General features: G+C 34.1%; 2 protein-coding genes across 3 annotated transcripts; both read left to right on the top strand.

Moving 5' to 3' along the window:
• Nucleotides 1-7672: 7672 nt before the first annotated feature.
• LOC126887280 (zinc finger protein 726-like) lies at nt 7673-18055 on the top strand. Of its 2 annotated transcripts, XM_050654691.1 has the most exons (3): nt 7960-8095; nt 13516-13602; nt 16155-18055. In XM_050654691.1, exon 3 carries the CDS (start codon nt 16325-16327, stop codon nt 17708-17710), a length of 1386 nt encoding a protein of 461 aa, XP_050510648.1. In that variant the 5' UTR covers nt 7960-8095; nt 13516-13602; nt 16155-16324; the 3' UTR covers nt 17711-18055. The 2 variants fall into 2 exon arrangements, with proteins under 2 accessions (XP_050510647.1, XP_050510648.1); XM_050654690.1 differs by lacking the exon at nt 13516-13602 and having other exon boundaries at nt 7673-8095.
• Nucleotides 18056-19620: 1565 nt separating this feature from the next.
• LOC126886306 (zinc finger protein 559-like) lies at nt 19621-20142 on the top strand. The gene has a single exon (XM_050653179.1). The coding sequence runs from the start codon at nt 19621-19623 to the stop codon at nt 20140-20142; it is 522 nt and encodes a 173-aa protein (XP_050509136.1).

The raw sequence follows: 20142 nt of genomic DNA, 5'->3' as shown, positions 1-20142 counted from the left end.
TGGTGACACCTCCATCCATCCATCCATCCAATGGCACTACAGCCCAAATTGAGCCTTGGCCTCCTTCAACAAGCTTCTCCAATAATTTCGATTTACCGCTGTTCTTTTCCATGAACGCGTGCCCAGGAAGTTCCTGGCATCCTCATCGACTTCGTCTTCCCATCTCTTTTTAGGTCTTCCAACAGGTCTTTTTCCCTGCATTGTTGCATTTAGCAATTTTCTGGGGATTCAATTCTCATGCATGCGGACCACGTGCCCTGCCCACCGTAATCTCTGCAGTTTAGTGTATTGTGCTAGAGTTGGTTCGCTATATTGCTCGTATATTTCTCTATTATACCTAATTCGCAAGTTGTTATTTTCACTTATTGGGCCCAGTATCCTACGGTATATTTTTCTTTCAAACACATCTAATGCATTGGCAGATTTCTGTGTCACCACCCATGTTTCGCAGCCATAACTTACTATGGGCCTGATTATTGTTTTATATACCCGGAGTTTTGTTTTCCGGTGTACGTCTAGCGATTTGAATATGTGGCCCATCGCGAAATAGGCTTTATTTGCCAGCACAAGCCTTCTATTTATTTCCGGTTCTTCATTGCTTGCAACCAGATCCATTCCTAGGTAAGTGAATCTATTCATATGTTGTATATCGTCAATAAAGTGTTGTTGCGCCGGTCTATTTGATCTGGTTTGTATGAGTAGTTTTGTTTTATTTGTATTTATTGCTAGCCCTACTGCTTCTGCACTCTGTTTCAACTCAACGTAGGTTTCTTCCGCTACATTTATTGTTCTGCTCATTATGTTTATATCATCTGCGTATGCTGCTAATTGAGTAGATTTGTTTGTAAGTATGTTATTTCCTCTCACCGTCAACCGTCTAATTACATATTCAAGAACAAGATTAAAAAGCGTTGGAGCCAGTCCGTCGCCTTGTTTCAGTCCTTGCGTTATCGTAAACGCATCAGTGATCTGTCCTTGAATACATACCTGTGCTTCTGTTTCTGTCATTGTCATTTGCACTAGTCGTATTAATTTTGATGGTATGCTAAATTCTTCCAATATATTAGGTAGAATTGTTCTATCTATTGAATCATAGGCTTCTTTAAAATCTACAAAGAGATTGGGTGCGTTCGGACGACCACAGCGGCTGGACAGCTGAGCTAGCAATAGTTGTCAGACGTCACCGCTGGAAGTCAGCCGCTGAGAGATTTACTAAGCTTTCCCTATCACGGCTGGATACAACCACTCAGCCGATTTCTGCTGACAGTCAGCCGCTATGGTCGTCCGAACGCACCCATTGTAAACGTCCATGTCATATTCCCATGTTTTGGCTAGTATTTGTTTAACTGTAAATAGTTGGTCAATGGTAGATCTATTTTGCCTAAACCCTGCTTGATATTCCCCGATGATTTTTTCCGTGAGAGGTTGAAGTCTTCGATTAAGGATGTTTGTGAATATTTTGTATCCCGAACAAAGTAAAGAGATGCCTCTATAATTCTGACACAACAGTTTGTCTCCTTTTTTATGAATAGGGCAGATTATACTTTTCTTCCATTGTTGGGGATTTCTTCTTCTATCCATATCTCTCGTATTAGCTGGTACATCTGTTGTGTCAAATTCCTTCCTCCTTGCTTGAGTAGTTCTGCCGGTATTTTATCTATTCCCGGTGCTTTATGGCTTTTTTGTATGTGGATTGCCGTTTGGACCTCCTCTAGCTTTGGGGGCCTAGTTAATTCATTTTCTTCTCCATCTTCCCCAGTTCTTGTTGTTGTACCTCCTGCCATGTCTGCTGCTGCCTCTGTTGTTGTAATGGTGGTTGTGCCCCTTTGTTTAATACTTCCTTAAAATATGTCATCCAGGTTATCTTAATTTCGTCCATATCGCTAATGATTTCACCCTTCTTATTTTTGCAGAGGCTAGTCTTCGGTTTGTATCCCTGTCTTAAATGTTTGATAAGTTGGTATGAACTAATAAGTGTTTATCGTTTCCTTAAACTCCCTTTCTATATTTAGTATCCGTTGGTTTTCGTACTTTCTCTTTTTCTGCCTGCACAGTTTATCTGCTCTTCGTCTTTTGTTCTCAAATTCTGTTTTTCTCTCTCTAGTACGTCTGAGTATGTAATTCTTATGTGCTTTATTTCTTTCCTGTATAGCTTGTTTGCATTCTTCATCGAACCATGTTTCTTCTCTCCGTTGTGTCTTTGTTCCTAGGATTTCTTTCGCTGTGTTTAGTATGATACTGCTTATGGTGTTCCTTTGATTTTCTATTGTGGAGTCTGCTCTGTTTTCTTCTAGTAATTTTTCATCCACTGTTCTCTCAAATCTTTCTTGTATCTCAGGGACTTTTAGGTTATCTAAGGTTAGTTTTTCTTGTTTTGGATATTTTTCCTTTACCTTTCGACTGATTTTGCATCTAAACCGTGTCTGCACTAGTAGATGGTCTGAGTCACAGCTTGCGCCACGTCTGCTTTTTACATCTAATATACTCGTCGCCATTCTTTTTTCAGTCAGTATATGGTCTATTTGATTTATTGTGTTTCCCTATGTTTCCCTATTACCCCTATGTACTCTTCTTCTTTTCCGATCTTGGCGTTTGTGTCGCCTATCACCATTTTAATGTCGTTTCTTGGTATTGAGTCATAGATTCGTTCTAGATCTTGATAAAAGGCTACCTTAGTGTCTTCTTCCTGTTCATTTGTGGGACAGTGCACATTTATAAGGGTTATGTTAAAGAAATGCGTTTTTAGCCTAAGCTTGCAGATTCTTTCATTGATGGCTTGAAAATCTGTTATCAGGTGCTTCATTTTATTATCTACGATAAAGGCTACTCCAAATTCTTTATTTCCTTCATCTTTACCGCTATACAGTATAGTGTGTGTTTTAGTGTCCCGGCTACGTTTTCCCAACCATTTAGTTTCTTGTACTGCAGTGATTCCTATTTTATATCTTTTCAGTTCGTGTAGAAGGATCCTCTGTGCTCCTGGTCTATTTAGCGTTCTGACATTCCATGTTCCCAGCTAAATTCCATATTCCGTTGCCAAAGTCGTCGTCTTGATATCCGTCCATTCCGAGGCCTATCTGAAGGTTTCGTAGTAGTACTTTTTTACAAGAATAGGTTACTGGCCTATCATCGCCCAACCCCCTTTTCGGAGGACCATTTCTCCCTTCCTCGTCAGCCCTTACCCTACTTTCCACTGGGGTTGGTTACCCAATCTCCGGTAAGGTTGCTCAGGTTCTCCAGGGTTCACCCGTCCGGTGACACCTCCAAGGCTTCTACAATTTGCAAGCCAAATGGATGCTGCAGTGAAGACAAAGGGAAGAAATTCTACACTATGCAATTCACATCCCCGTCTGCAGCTTGGTAAAGTTCCAACGGAAAATGCACCTAGTTACTCTACGGAGTAATACGACTATAAAATAAAAATGTATACCATTTTTATTTAGTTGCAATGCGAAGGCAAAACAATCTTACTTTTCTTAAGGCTGTATGACACTATACATTTTCTTGTATTATTTCTAATATCGTTTCTGATATGTCAAAAAAATGCATAGTGTCATACACAGATACAAGAAACGATATCAGAAACGATACAAGAATTTGAGTCAGACACAGATTCTTGTACAAGAACTGTGCCAATTTCTGCGCAAAGAGCGAAAACGTAAAACCTGCTGGTAAAACATCTAAAATGTCATAATTACTTACTCATAATGGCGGCTGAAATGAAAATGGGATAATGTACTGATGAATTTATTTGTGTTTTTGTAGGTATTATTTATAAATCTTTTATTGATACAATATACCGTTTGGTATGGACTACTGTTCTACTAATAACCATATATTTAGCTCCTAGTAAAGTTCAAACTATAAATTTATGTTTCATGGTGCATAAATTTTTAATAGACGAAAATACAATAGTTCCTAATTTGGATCAAACTGAAGATAATTCTAATGCAAATATTTTAGCACAAATATCAAAACAAAATAAAAACACAAATAATCAACCTCAGTCAACGTAAAATTCTGGTTAACATTAAAATGTTAATTATATAAAAGTTTATAAATTTTATAAAATATTTAAAATCAGCTGTGTCTGTAGATGCAGTACTACCATAAAGTGACACAGGGTGACAAACAAAATTTCGACCAATCACGTGCCGAATTTCATACAATTTTCGATACAAGAACTTGCATAGTGTCATACAGGGCACAAATGTACGTACAAGAAATGATACAAGAAAATGTATATAAGAAACGATATCAGAAACGATATTAGAAATGATACAAGAAAATGCATAGTGTCATACAGCCTTTACTTCATCTTTTAATTGCCAGATGACGCTAGTCACCTACCCTATCTGTTTCAGTTGCAATGTATGGGAAAGCTTTCGGTGCTGGTCAGTTAGGATATGGATAACAAGCCTACGCTCTCTCCGATGATATTCCAATAAGAATCCAAAATCGCGATTCAGAGAGCTGGATTGCACTCCGTATTCTAATTGAAAAGTAAGATTGTTTTGCCTTCGCATTGCAACTGAAAATGGTATACATTTTTATTTAATACGCTCTGAGCTTCGCTGGTGTCGCTCCTAGCGGATTACTAATGCAACTTTTACCGGTAATTTTTAAATTTATTATTTAATTGTTATCGCTTAATTCTTACAACACAAAAAAGTAATTAAATTGTAATCGATTTTTTAAAGATTTTGCTAACCATTTTAACGTTCTATTAATGAAATATTAATTTCTTACTTCGGATACTTTCACAATTATCGTGTAGATGGCGTTCAGATTAATTTATAATTACATATTACAAAATATTAAAAAAACTTAAAATTCAGTATTTAAAACGTAAGTATAAAGGTAAAAATATACACCAGAGCTTTGACCAACTAATATTATTTCCTATTAATGTTTTTAATTTCAATGTTTTAAATTAATCACTTTGACATTTATGTCAAATTTCCGGTAAAGGTTTACATACTTGTCACTACTGGCGCTCGCGACTTTTTAATTATCCCCTCTACCTACGAGCTCACAGCGTATAGTCGTATTACTCCGTAGAGTAACTAGGTGCATTTTCCGTTGGAACTTTATACCAAGCTGCAGACGGGGATGTGAATTGCATAGTGTAGAATTCCTTCCCTTTGTCTTCACTGCAGCATCCATTTGGCTTGCAAATTGTAGAAGTCTTGGAGGTGTCACCAGGAAAATGTACCAATAAGTTTTTCAATTTAAAAATCTTTTAGTAATATTTTTAATAATAATATAATAATAATATCGTATGGCATTTTTGCCGGGGAGATCCTTTCGGATAGTTCCAGCGCCAATTACATCTTTAACCCTGTTTCAAGTAACTAGTGTCGATGTACACTAGCCCAGGGGGACCGACGGCTTAACGTACTCTCCGAGGCACGGTGAGACGGCTCGTGTCATTATTGGAAATGAAAATGGTTTGTCTTTGGCAGGGATCGAACCCACGCCTACTGGCGTATGAGGCCAGCGTTTATGCCGTTACCCACGGCCGCTCAATATTTTTAATATTTTCAATATTATTAATATTGCTATTAGGATTGAAAAACTTCATCTTTCAATTGCCAGAAGTCCCCTACCCTATTTGTTTCAGTTGAAATGTGTGGGAAAAGCTCTCGGTAGCTGGATTGCACTCCGTATTCTAATTGAAAAGTAAGATTGTTTTGCCTTCGCATTGTAACTGAATAAAAATGGTATACATTTTTATTTTGTAAATGATTATTTTATACAAAAGTAACGATTTGTAACGAATCCTCGAAAGTAACTATAATCAACATCACTACTATTCCTTTTCCTGTGCCCCTACGGTGTAGGCAACCACAACCGACATGAATATCGTTTTTTTTTTATAAAATTTTCAATTTTTATTATTTTCAATTAAAGCCAGTTTATTTATAATCCGCAAACGAGGAGCAATTAGGTGATATGGTCATTTAGCAATTTTACGGCTTTTTATACCCAGAAAATGAAAATTTATTTGAAATCTTTTATTTAGTTATATCTCGAAAACGGAAAATCCGCAAATGAAATTTCGAATGGAGGGATTATATTTTTTCTTCATAAAATTCTTAATTTTTATGATTTTTAGTTAAAAGTTAAAAATTTTAGTTTAGTAAAAAGGTATACTCATAATCCTCAAACGAGGAGGAATTAAAAGATATGATTATTTAGTGCTTTTATAGCTTTTGATATTTACAAAAAGGAAATAAACACTTTGGTGCGGCGCCGAAAATTTTTATTTTTTATAACTCTAAAACGGAAAATTCGCAAATGAAATTTCGAATGGAGGGATTTTCTTACGTCAGAAGCAATTATTTTAGATATACATTACAATACAGATAATACTTTTGCAAATACAGTTTAGGACCACCAAAATGGAAATTTTTTTTCTTCGGAAAATTTTTAAGCTTTATGATTTTTAGTTTAAACCAGGTCTATTCGTAATCCTCAAACCAGAAGAAATTAAATGATATAGTTATTGTTATTTTTACAGCTTTTGATAAATATCCCGATAATGGAAATATATACTTTGGCGCCGTCCCGAGAAATGTCATTTTGATATAACTTAAAAATGGAATATCCGCAAATGAAATTTCAGAGGAGGGATTACCTTTAAGTCAGGAGGAGTTATTTTGACTATGGTACATACTACTTTTAGCCTTACAGTTTAGGTTTACCAAAAGTGAAAATTATTCTGGCATTCCTTTGCCCCTACAGTATAGGCAACCAACATTAATATCGTTTTTCCTTTATAACATTTTCAATTTTCACAATTTTCAATTAAAACCAGTTTATTCATAATCCGCAAACGAGGTGCAATTTTTTGATATGGTTATTTAGTGACTTTACGGCATTCTATACCCTGAAAATTGACATTTATTTTTAGCGCTGCGCCGAAATCTCCACTTTTGATTTGCTTATATCTCGAAAACGGAAACTCCGCAAATGAAATTTTGAATGGTGCAATTATCCGCAAACGAGGTGCAATTTTTTGAGTTATGGTACAAGTCAAAATAACGACTTTGAAAAAACCGTTTCGCTAACTTTATGACGCTAATGTTCGGTGTTCCTAGCAATGAACTGTCAATACGGATGGAATGGCCCTGTCCCATTCAAATAGTGAAGCGAGATTGCCACCAACATACAAGAGAGAGGTTCTAGAGAGAGACAGACAAGGTGCTGGAGAATTTGACAGGCCGTGTAATTTGAGTTGCCTATATAAATGGACCCGATTGAATCAGTATTGACAGTTCGTTGAATGGACCTCATATTTTCATTTCAATTTTCAGGGCTGATTGGTAGTACATATTTCAAAATTTAAATACTTTTTTGTATTCACAGAGTAAATAGAGTACAGAGTACCATATTTGGTGTTTAAATCAGTTTAAATACTTTTCAGAATTGTTATTTGTATTTATCAAAACAAATACCCACTTTCCTAAAGTATTTGGGAGTTAAATAATTTTAAAACTATTTAAATACTAAATTAGTGACTGTTTTATATAAAGTGAAGAAGTAGTCCTTGATTATGTTTTTATGTTACTTTTATATTTAGAATTTTACTTTTATATTTCTCCGATTTAAGTTGATATAGGCAACTCAAATTATACGGCCTGTCAAAGTTTCCAGCACCTTGTCTCTCTCTCTAGTATCGTGGCTGCATTAATTGTCTTCCTGCCTATTCCATCCGTATTGACAGTTCATTGGGTCCTAGTCATAGAGAAATAACAACAAGTTCATAGAAGAGTGGGTGGGGAACAAGTTGTTATTTCTCTATGGTCCTAGTTGGGTGAGTCCAGTGAGTCTGAGTACTTGAGCGAACGGAATTTTTAGTTTTGGTTTTGAGTTTTGAGCTTGGCAATAAAAAAAGTCTTGGTTGTGTAGAAAGCTTACCTACTTTACTTACATAAATTTGTTTATTAACTATGGAAGAAAGTGTTAACTATGGAAGTTAAAGTTGAAAAGGAAGAGTTTGCAGACTATGACCAAAAAGATCTAGAGAATCAATTATCCACATCAATAGATCTTCAAGATTTTAAGGAAGAGCCAAAGGAAAATCAACCAGGTGAGACAAGAAGCCAGATACAATTTTGTGCTCTTTTCAAATATAAAGGGATTTTGAAAATTTCAAAATTTCTTGTTTTAAGGTCACAATGAATTTACCTATATTTCTTGTTAATCCGGACCTGGATTTTTTTGTGATTAGTAGTTGGGTTTGGGTTCTAAAGTTCTAAATAAGATATATCATCACCTCAAAGCAACAGTAGGATATGTACATATCCTACTGTTGCACGAGTGCACCGATCAACCAGTTAAGTCATATTGGACCGATGCGATGTGTATGTATATACGCATATACGGTGCACTCGTGCAACTGGAGGATATGTACATATCCTACTGTTGCTTTGAGGCGACGATATGTGTACAGTGGCGGTTCTAGCCTGGGACAGCGGGAGCAGCTGCCCCCCAGTTTTTACAGGACTTTTGTACTATAATCTTCGTTAAAAAGTCACGTTATCTTGTTTATTCACCAGTTGTGTTCCCTTGCCCCCCAGTTTTTTGGTCAAGAACGCCACTCTATGTGTAGTTACCAAATATCAAAAAAATATACAAGGTGGTTCTAAAGTTATGGATCCAAAAAGAAATGGGCAAAATCAATAAAACTATAACCCAGTGCCGGCGAGAACATCTGTACATTTTTAAAATGTCTATAGGCCCCAGGTCGACTCAGCCTGAATAAAAATGAGTATCTTGGGTAAAACCAGGGGGTAATAATAGGCAGTTGAAGTGTAGCACTGACCCTGTTACCTTCCTTGTATACCGTAGGGCCTTGATATAGCAGACTACCCTGCTATAATCTCAAAACTGCATTAGCAGTATAAAACGGGAGACTATTATTATACATTAGGTATATAACTGTAACTCGGTTATAAAAATCGTTGGGGCAATAAGTGTAGTATGTATATCTAGAATAGGGTGACCAAATGCCCCGTAAAAATGGGATTGTCCCATTTTTTAATGAACATACTGAGTGTACTAAAAAAGTCTCCCTGGACGCCTAAATTAATATCCTGTATTTATGTTGGGTTGATGATACATTTTTATCACAAAGAAACTATATGCTACTTGAATTAAAAAAGCATCGACAGAAATGCTACTTTGCTATTTGATCAACTGGCACTATTAGTGAATTTTGTAAGGGGAAAAATTAAAGAATGGACTGATGAAGATAGAAAACACCTCAGTTTCATGAAAAATGGGTTTGTTGTTTTTAAAACGCATTACCAGACCAGAACAACATTCTAAATTTTTACAAATATATATATGTTTGCGATTCCTGTCCAAAATGCTAATAGGCACTGAAAAAATCTGCTTATGACTATTCAATAGACCAGGGGTGGGCAAAGTGCGGCCCGCGGGCCGCATGCGGCCTTTTATACATTCTTTTGTGGCCCGCGGAAAAAAGTAAGTTATTTTCATTTAAAGATTTTTTTAAATTATTGCTAATATTAAATCAATATAGATAATGCAGCTATTAATTAACAATTTCGCAGAGGGTAATTTTTCGGCAAATTTTCAATATAACGCAGACAATTATTTGGGTTTCCGGCACAGTATTTTGTCGGCTCCCTCAATGAAATCCATGAAATTTCAACAAATGGAAACGCTATTTTTAAATTAATCAGGAACTGTTTGGAAAATTTTAAATTATCCCGTAACCACCTAGCAAGTGTAACAACACTGACGGAGCACCAAATTTAAGAGGGGGAGACATTGTAATGTTGAGAAAATTTAAAGTTGACAACGTCATTTAAATTATAACTAATATTGTTAATTTTATTCGTTCAAGAGGATGATTATCGTGCATTTAGCATTCTTGGTAGAGTTACAAACAGAACATCCTGATGTCTTATTTATACCACAAACATCTTCGTTGGTTAAGTTTAGAAAAGGTCCTTAAAATATGTTATGAATTAGGAGAGGAAATTGCTTTATTTTTAGAAAGGAAAAACTGCTAGTAATTTGCTAAATTTACAAGTTTTGAACGCAAAATGAAACTTATAAAATGAAACTCAAACTATTCATTGATCATATAAAAAAGAAAGAATTAAATTATTTCCCTTATTAAACCATTAAATAATGTACCAGAAAATAAGTTTAAAATTGATGAAGAAAGAATTTGTAATTTGTTAACGGAAGTTGAAAATCTTATTATTTTCCTTATCACTTCTAATAAATAATTTTCAGTTCAAATTGATTGCATACCAGTTTATATTCAACTGGAAATTATAGGTTAATTTGCATATTTTTGCAATATTTTTGCATTTTACAAATCTTTGTATTTAATTCTTTCAAAGAAAACAAAAACAATGAAGAGAATCAAGATGAATCGAAGGGAAATCGAAACGTCAAATAACTTTAATTTCACACTTGTCTTAAATTGTGGCATATTCCCAAATAAAATAGTAAATTGCATAAAATAGCACAAGGAAATAGCTTGAGAACCATATTAGCGAAAAAAGGTTCCTAGATAAACTAAAAATAAATAAATATATAGGTACATATCGTCGGTATACTACGAAAACCAGATAAATGTCGAAATACCGAAATCGAGAAAAAACGGTTTTAAAGTTTAGTGCTTTATTTTGAATTAAGCGTACCAGTTGTGTTTGATATTCGATGTGCTAGTGAAAGATGCATATATCAGAAATAATATTCTATCATTAGTTTGAAATAGTTAAGAGACCTAGCTGATTAAACCTAAATTTAAGATCGAGGTGCGATCACTTACCTGGTTTTACCTGTAAATAAAAATAAATCACACTGTATTAAAGACAAGACACTTATCACCTTTTTACCGAATATGGTAGATTTAAAGCAGTAGAAATATATTGTTGTCCGGCAAATATATATGTGCGCTTAGTTGGTTTTACATACAACAGAACACTGATTTTATGGAAGTAAGTAGCGATATATTGTTTTATTTGAAAATGAAAAGTTGGTTAAGTGTAACTTAATTGTTTATTACACAAATTATCTGCTGAATGACAAGTTGTATCATTTATTGGGTTTTACCTGTATGTAGAGCGTAAAAAGCTGAGAATTTTGGTATACTTAACTCAATATTTTAAAATTTGTCATTTATCTGATTTTCGCAGTATACCGACGATAATAATAATAATAATAATACTTTATTCATCCTTACAGATTATTTACATAATATAGGACATGTCAAAGTAAAGAATATAGACATTTAAAAAATAGAAAAGTTAAAGACTACCTATACAATATAAACATACACATAAACATAGAAACAACATACTAAGACATAAATTCCGAGACACTATAAAAACATGACTCAATGAGATAAGTCTTCAATTTATTCTTAAATATTCTAACATCATCTGCCTCACTTTTTATTTTGGATGGGAGCTGATTAAAAAACCTTATGCCGCTATATTCAGGGCTTTTTTCAAACATGGAAGTGTTATGTTTAGGAGCCCTAAAGAAATATTATATCTATCATATATTTGAGGAAAATAGCATGCTTAAATAAGGGCGAATGTCATTTAGGGGAGAGAGATATGGTTTGAAAATTTCGATTTTTTTTATTATTTTAAATGAAAGTACATAACTTCAGGAACAGTCTCTGAAAATTTTAGTTACCGAAGTAAAATTACCGCAAAAACAGCATGTTTAATATCCCTTCCTTCGACTCGCTTTGCAGCAGCTTGAGCGTAGTGAGAAAGGTTCAACAGATTTCCCTTCTCTTTTGTAAATTACTCCGCGATTCAAAAACATATTCCGATGTGCATCAATTTACGATTTGACACACAAAAAAAATTGAAAATAAAAGTTGTCAAAACTTGAAAGGCGTTTTTCTCAAAACTGCTTTTTTCAAAGGCGGTGGACATTGTAACTCAAAAGCTACTTGACAGATCCACCTGAAATTTTTCATAGATTTCCTTTAGACACTTCGTAAGGTAACTCTGCTGAGATATTTTTTGTTTTAGGCTTATTTTTTGTTTAACGATAATAAATACGTTGATTTTCACCCCTTTTACAAAAAAAATCGTTATTTTGACTTCTGGGTGATATAAATAACTCAAAAATCGTTAAAACTAAAGAACTCGGGAGCGTTACCTCAAGAAAAAACTCATGCTAATAAAATATTTTTGAATTTTTTGTTTCATATGATCCCATTACAAGTTCTGATGTTTACTGCAAAAATATTTTTCTTTTGAGGTGTCTGTAAAAATTTGCCGTTGGGTTATTTGTCAATATTTAGTCTTGAATTTTTTTATGAATAGTCTTTGAATTGTACTAAATAAAAGTTTATTTAATTTAAAAACAAAATTTAAAAAATGGTACATGAAATATTGATTTCAAGCCATACTCCTCCTTAAACAAAACTAGCAGAAAGTTCAAAATTCGAACATTTTAAGGTAACAAATATTGCGGCCCTCGGTAGTAGACGAAAAACATTTTGTGGCCCTTTCTAGAAAAAGTTTGCCCATCCCTGCAATAGACGAAGGAAAGGAACAAGTGGATACCCTTTCTGCAAATTTGCAGGTACTCTACAATTTAAAAATAGTTCTAGTTTTTACAACTTTATATTGGAAAAGATAGAGATTTTAAAATTCTGGATTCCCTTTAGCTGGAGAGTATCGCTCTCAAACCCTCCTTGGATATGTCCTGTTCTTTCAAGTTTATGATTTGGTCACCCTAATCTAGAACTGCTTCAGTGACCTCTATTCACCATTAACCCGCCAGTGGTCGCTATATGAGATTTTCTCTCACGGTTTCAGAAAATTGCGCACAACTTTTTTTCTGGGAAATTATATGCGCTGTAGTTCCTTGCTAGTCTCCTAACTATTCTCCCTCGACAATCTAATAGACTCGTCCACTCAGATAGTGACTCAGTTTACTTAGTATCACCATATTGTTGAGTCAGTGCGCTTCATGTGAGAGATTCTCTCATCGAGCGACCACCAGCGTCACCAACTATGTATAAAAATTAATTTTATTTTTCCCCTTAAAACCTAAAATAATATCCTTTTATGATGTAATAAAAGGCGCCGTGGATGTGGTCAATGATATGAAAATCCTATATTCTGTTTCACGGGTTAGTTGTAGATGGTCACTTACCATTATATTTTTCAATGTTAAATATTGGCGGTATCAATAGTCACATTTTATATAAAGATAATAATAATAAAACAAAAGAATGTCGTGTTTTTTTAAAGCAAATGGCTTTATCGTTGATGAAACCTTATCTTTTTTGTAAAATTTTGTAAAGAAAGGCAAAAGTTGGATATGTGAGAGAAAATCTCACGCGCGACCACTCGCGTAACAACCTACCTAGCGACCAATGCCGGGTTAAAGGATTTCCATTTCCCTATGAAACACCCTGTATAAAGTAGAACCATGCTTTACTATTTTTTTTTTCTTCTTTCATGGCCTTTGGGAACTGCGCCCATTTAGCCAGCAATACTTCTTGAAATCGACGCCTCACCATACACCAAGACCATTACGAATCCATCTCCGAATCCATTACAAAAACAATCCAGGGTAGGTAAGGGAAAAAATACTTTTCGCACCCAGATCATTCAGGGTGACTAATCATAGACTAAGTAGGGATAATATGGGGTATTATTAATTTACACGACTAATTTTGTAATCTAAAGTTTCAATTTACACGACTTAACATAATCTAGAAGGATCCTAAAGATTGACGGTTTGTTTAGTGTTGGAAAATTCTTGAGAATGAAAAATCGGAGAATATTCCTGAGAATATTGTCGATATGGAGAATTTTCTGAGAATGAACCCTATGACATGCTTAGGGATATTGTTAAAGATGAAATAGGGTATTAAGAATCATGAAATTATATGAGACGAAACAACAGTGTTCTTTATATATAAAAAAAAATACAAAACCAAGAGAAAACACAAATTTTATTTGATAAAAAAATGAAATTTTCTTCTTAACAGCAAATAATGGAAGTGGTGATCTAATCTGAAAAAGATTAGCCTCAGATTCAGAATCTGTTTCTATCATTAGCTCATCCTGGTCATCTACATGCTGCATTTCAATGTACATACTGATGAGAAGTTGTGGGATTTTGATTTTCACGACACGCCAGCTCAGTCATGGCTTGGTCTACGTCTAACAATTTCAAATTGTGAGCAATAAAAGTTTCCTTACCAGCCTGTTCAGCAGTAAGCCGGTTTCTTTTAGAGGAGTGGATAAAACCATAAGCACTGAAACTTATTTTAGTTGCTGCACTGGATGAAGGCATATTTAATATATCAACTGCTATTTTGGTTAATTTTGTTCCGAAACATGTACCTGTTCATCATATATGATTTGATTGGGTCTAGTTTTTCAACTGATTTTACAACGTATGGTTTTCCAAAAAAATTTCTCCTTAGATCAATAAAGTGCCAAATCTGCCATTATTTCAGCTGAGTCATCACCATATTTTAAAGTTGCTAAAATTGTCTATAAACTCAGTTATCTCAACTTGTTCCTCTCTGCTTGAATGAACACCATTCTAAATATTTGCACGTTAATACGGTTAATATAGCACCAAAACAATAAAATACTGACACTGTAAACACCTTAGCTAGTGGTTCATGGGATTCTCCAGCCCCGGCTACTTCGATTTTTGGGAATTTCATCTAAAATCGCGTGATTCCCGGGCCGGCCAAAGCGAAAAAGTATTTCATGAGCGGAGCGGCAAGTAGGTGTTTGGCCTTCAAGAACAATAATGTTTGAGATGCAAAAATATACTAGGTGAATTGGCAAAAACAATTAATATACAAACATCTTTTTTAAATTATAATAATTTGACCCATATCTAGTTTTTATTTTTATTTCGGTTTTTGTAAACATAGAAAATTCTCGCCGAGAATTTTCTAGCCAAGAATATTCTCGTTCTCCAGAATATTCTCTTCTTACATTACTAGGTTTGTTCAAAGATAGTAAGTTCATCAGGTTATATTATGGAGGATAAACGTTTTCTTGCAATAGCTGCATCTGCATATTCAATAGATTTCTTTTTGTCACATATTTGTCACATGCAAAAATATATGATCCAAGTCACCTACTGTATTGCAATTTTCACACAAATCCGACTGTATTACATTGATTTTATATAGATGTGCAAGATAACAGGCACGGCCAAATTTTGGTCGAGAGATAGTATCAATATCGTGTCCTGAAAAATCTAAATTTTTATGCCAATAATCTGTCGGGATTTTCGGATGTAAAAGAGTATACTTTGTCTGACAATTTATACAGTATTGATTCCATTGAAGTTTCCAGTTATCATGCAGTCTGGTTTTACTTATGGTTATACATTCTTGAAGTCCAATATCATTCAATGTTTCCTCTCCACTGAAAATGCTGTCTTTTGCCAACGGATCTACTTTTTCATTATTTTCAAGACCAATATGAGCTTTTATCCACGTGAATACTATATTAAACTGCATAGTTGTTAGATTAGATAATAGTATTTTTAATTCTTTGATGTAGGGATTTACGTTAACAGAATTTTCGTCTAGTTGACTAGAGAAACTTTTTAAAACTGATAATGAGTCGGATAATATGTTTATTTGTTTGAGATTTTTATTTTCGGCGTATTGGCATGCTTTTATGATAGCTACGGTTTCTGCAGAAAATATTGGTGTATTCGAATTAAGTTTAAATTTTTCTTTGAAATCTAGTGATGATATATAAAAGGCACAGCCCACACCATCACTTTGTTTTGTTTGAAGCATCGGTATATAGTTGCAGGTAATTAGGGTATTTTGCAGTATAACCATTAATGGTAGTTTTGCCAAGTGTGTGAAGTTCAGAATATGAGGGAATTAGAATTATTGATGTTTCTAAAGCCTGCAAGAAATCCGCTTGAGGTGGCTTTTTAATAATTTTGCTAATATTGCAAGTATTACGAAATGCTGAACATAAGGTGGGAGAGGTTTTTTTTAGAAAAGAGGTTTTGTTTACGCTTTACTATGTTTATCACATTTATTTCTTTTACACTTTGGTTACTTTTTGTTCCTGTTCTACATAAAATTTTCTCTGTAGTAAAATGTTTATAGTTGGTTTATATTTTAGGTTGCCTGCAGAAAAACAACATTCATTCATCTCGCAATGAAGAAGATGTGGGTAGACATGATCAAGAAACAATTAAAAATAAAAATATAAAAGTTAAGATTGGAAAAGGATCTCACAAATGTGAAATTTGTTTCAAGCAATTTTCTCAAACAAATCATTTGAGAAATCATATGATGAGTCACAATAGAAAAAAATCTTACAAGTGCGAACTTTGTTTTAAGCAGTTTACTCTAGCCGGTAGTTTGAAAGTACACATGATGATTCACACTGGTGAAAAGCCTTACAAGTGTGATATTTGTTTGAAGCAGTTTATTGCACGAAGTAATCTGAAATCACATATTATGACCCACACTAGAGAGAAGCCTTATAAGTGCGAGATATGTCTTAAGCAGTTTAAGCAAGCAAGTAATTTAAAAACACATTTGATGGCTCACACTGGAGTATATCCTCACAAATGTGAAATTTGTTTGAAAAAGTTTACTTCAGCTGCTACTCTAAAACAACATACGATGATTCACACTGGAGAAAAACCTCACAAGTGTGAAATTTGTTTGCAACAGTTCGCTGCATCAAATACTCTGAAATTACATATGAGGACTCACACTGGATACAAGCCTTACAAATGTGAATTTTGTTTCAAGCAGTTTACTCAATCAAGTGTATTCAAATACCATTTGAGAAGACACACTAGAGAAAATCTGTACAAGTGTGAAGTTTGTTTTAAGGAGTTTACTCAAGCCGGTTTGTTGAAATCACACATGATGACTCACACTTGTGAAAAACCTAATAAATGTGAAATTTGTTTCAAACAGTTTGCTAAAACATTTCAGGTGAAAAGGCATATGTTGACTCACACTGGAGAAAAACCTTACAAGTGCGAAGTTTGTTTGAAACAATTCACTACAGCACTTAATCTGAAAACACATACGATGACTCACACTGGAGAAAAGCCATACAAATGCAAAATTTGTCAAAAGCAGTTTATTCAAGCCCATCATTTGAAAGCACATATGATGACTCACACTGGAGTAAAACTTCACAAGTGCAAAATTTGTTTGAAACAGTTTACTACAGCAAGTTCTGTGAAAACACATATGATGATTCACACTGGAGGGAAGCCGTTTAAGTGTGAAGTTTGTTTCAAGCAGTTTTCTGTACCAAGTCAATTGAAATTACATATGATGACTCACACCGGAGAAAAACCTCACAAATGTGAAATTTGTTTGAAACAGTTTATTGTACCAAGGGTTCTGAAACTACATATGATGACTCACACTGGAGAAAGAAATTATAAGTGTGATATTTGTTTGAAGCAGTTTACTGCTTCAAGTGGTTTGACAAGACATTTGAGAATACACACTGGAGAAAAGCCTTATAAGTGCGAGATTTGTTTGAAACAGTTTAATGAAAGCGGCCATTTGAAATCACATATGATGACTCACACTGGAGAAAAGCCCTACACCTGCGATATTTGTCTTAAGCAGTTTGTTCAATCTGGTACTTTGAAATCACATGTGAAGACACACCGAAGTAAATCCTCACAAATGAAGACATAAATGGATAAAGGTCATATGCCACTAAATAATGTTTTTGAGTAATGAGCATTCTAGTATCTTTTGTTCCAAATTAATTATTTGTTTTATAAATTTGAATTGCTACACTTTTTTAAACAGAAATCTGTAGGTACTTTTTTACACTTTAAATTTAATTTAAAAAAAGTTACCTTAAGCCAAATATTTCAAAGTTTGTGGACATATTACCTTTATCCACATAGTAAAAATAATTAAAAAATGTTAGGGTTAAGTGGATAAAAGAGTTAAGTATCAAAAATAATCATTTATTTTCAAAAAAATTACAATCCAAGATGTAAAATTAATAAAAATATATTTTTTAGTAGGTTTTCTTTTTTCTTGGATTTTCTTTATTTTCCTTTATCACGTTTTCATAAAACTCTTCGGTAACAAATTTTATTTGGTCTCTTAAATTTTCCAGTTTTTCCAAACTGAAACTACCAGTTTTATCCAGTATTCTTGGTCTATATTAGCCCATATCAATATTTCAATCAACGATATTAGTCAGTTCTTGTCAGATGTGCTGTCCTTTTTTTCTTAAATCTACTTGCTGAAATGGCATGTAGTCATTAATGTATGTCTTATAGAGATAGAAGCCAAATTTGTCCACTCTGATCCATTTTACATTAACATGAAAATTAACCTTTTCATTTGAAGTGTTTTTTTGCTTTTTACATAGAGGTTCGTCAGCAGATCTTTAAAGTCATAGAAAATATCATCCATATTTACACATTTTACATGGATAAAGGTATTATGTCCAAACGCGATTTTGGACATAATATCTTTAATAATGCAACATCCGTAGAACAATTAAAAAAGCATTTCCCTCTATAGAATTAAGATTTGCTTTCACGACTTTGGAAAGGATAGGATCTCGTTTCCATGTGAAAGACATGATTCCTAGTGATCTCGCATCTAACATTATATACCAGTTCAAATGTAGTAGCTGTGCAGCTACGTACGTCGGGAAGACTCGACGTCACTTTAATGTCAGATGTTGCGAATACTTAGGTGTCACTCCTCACTTAGGAAGACGATCAAGAACAGTTCCAAATTCAGCGGTATTCCAACATATGACTGATTCTGACCACCCTATTAGTCGTAAGGACTTCTCAATCATTGGTCATGCAAGTTGTCCAACGGAACTCAGCATCAAGGAGGCATTATCCATATTTCTTTTGAAGCCACCCTTAAACACGCAACAAGACATGGCGTGTTTAAAATTATTGACTTAACCCAATGATTGTCAATGTCATTTTTTACGTTTTCATTAATTATTGTTTGTTCCTTTAAAATTATTTTAAAGCATCCGCTCAAGAAACTTATTATTCTGACGATGATTAAAGTAATAATTAAAACGTCACCATGAATTTTAATTTAGTTATGGGTTTTATCTTTAAGTTTATTATTTTTATCATAATATCTTTATCCACTAGAATTAAAAAATCTATATTGCTTTAATACCTTCCTGTTGTGTTTATTTAGCTAAAAATAGGTAATTTTAAAAGGTTAAACAGCACATTAGAAGAATAAAAACCCAATAAAACAATTTTCTCAAAAAATGTGACATGACCTTTGTTCATTTATGCCTTCAAATGTGAAATTTGTTTGAAACAGTTCACTGCAGCTGCTGCTCTGAAACAACATAATGGCTCACACTGGATATAAGCCTTATAAATGTGAAATTTGTTTCAGGCAGTTTACTCAATCAAGTCTATGCAAATACCATTTGAGAGTACACACTAGAGAAAATCTGTACAAGTGTGAAATTTGTTTTAAGGAGTTGATTCAAGTCGGTTTGTTGAAATCACATATGGTGACTCCCACGTGAAAAACCTCATAAATGTGAAATTTGTTTCAAGCAGTTTGCTAAAACATTTCAAGTGAAAAGGCATATGTTGACTCACACTGGAGGAAAACCTTACAAGTGCGAAGTTTGTTTGGAACAATTCACTACAGCACTTACTCTGAAAACACATACTATGACTCACACGGGAGAAAAGCCATACAAATGCAAAATTTGTCAAAAGCAGTTTATTCAAGCCCATGATTTGAAAGCACATATGATGACTCACACTGGAGTAATACCTCACAAGTGCAAAATTTGTTTGAAACAGTTTACTACAGCAAGTTATTTGATAACACATATGATGATTCACACTGGAGTAAAGCCGTTTAAGTGTGAAGTTTGTTTCAGGCAGTTTTCTGTAACAAGTCAACTGAAATTACATATGATGACTCACACCGGAGAAAAACCTCACAAATGTAAAATTTGTTTGAAACAGTTTATTGTACCAAGGGTTCTGAAACTGCATATGATGACTCACACTGGAGAAAGGCCTCATAAGTGTGATATTTGTTTGAAGCAATTTACTGCTTCAAGTGGTTTGACAAGACATCTGAGAACACACACTTGA

This window comes from Diabrotica virgifera, chromosome 6 (genome assembly GCF_917563875.1).
Source record: "Diabrotica virgifera virgifera chromosome 6, PGI_DIABVI_V3a".
Lineage (NCBI taxonomy): Eukaryota > Metazoa > Arthropoda > Insecta > Coleoptera > Chrysomelidae > Diabrotica > Diabrotica virgifera.
This window is presented reverse-complemented; position numbering and strand designations above follow the sequence as displayed.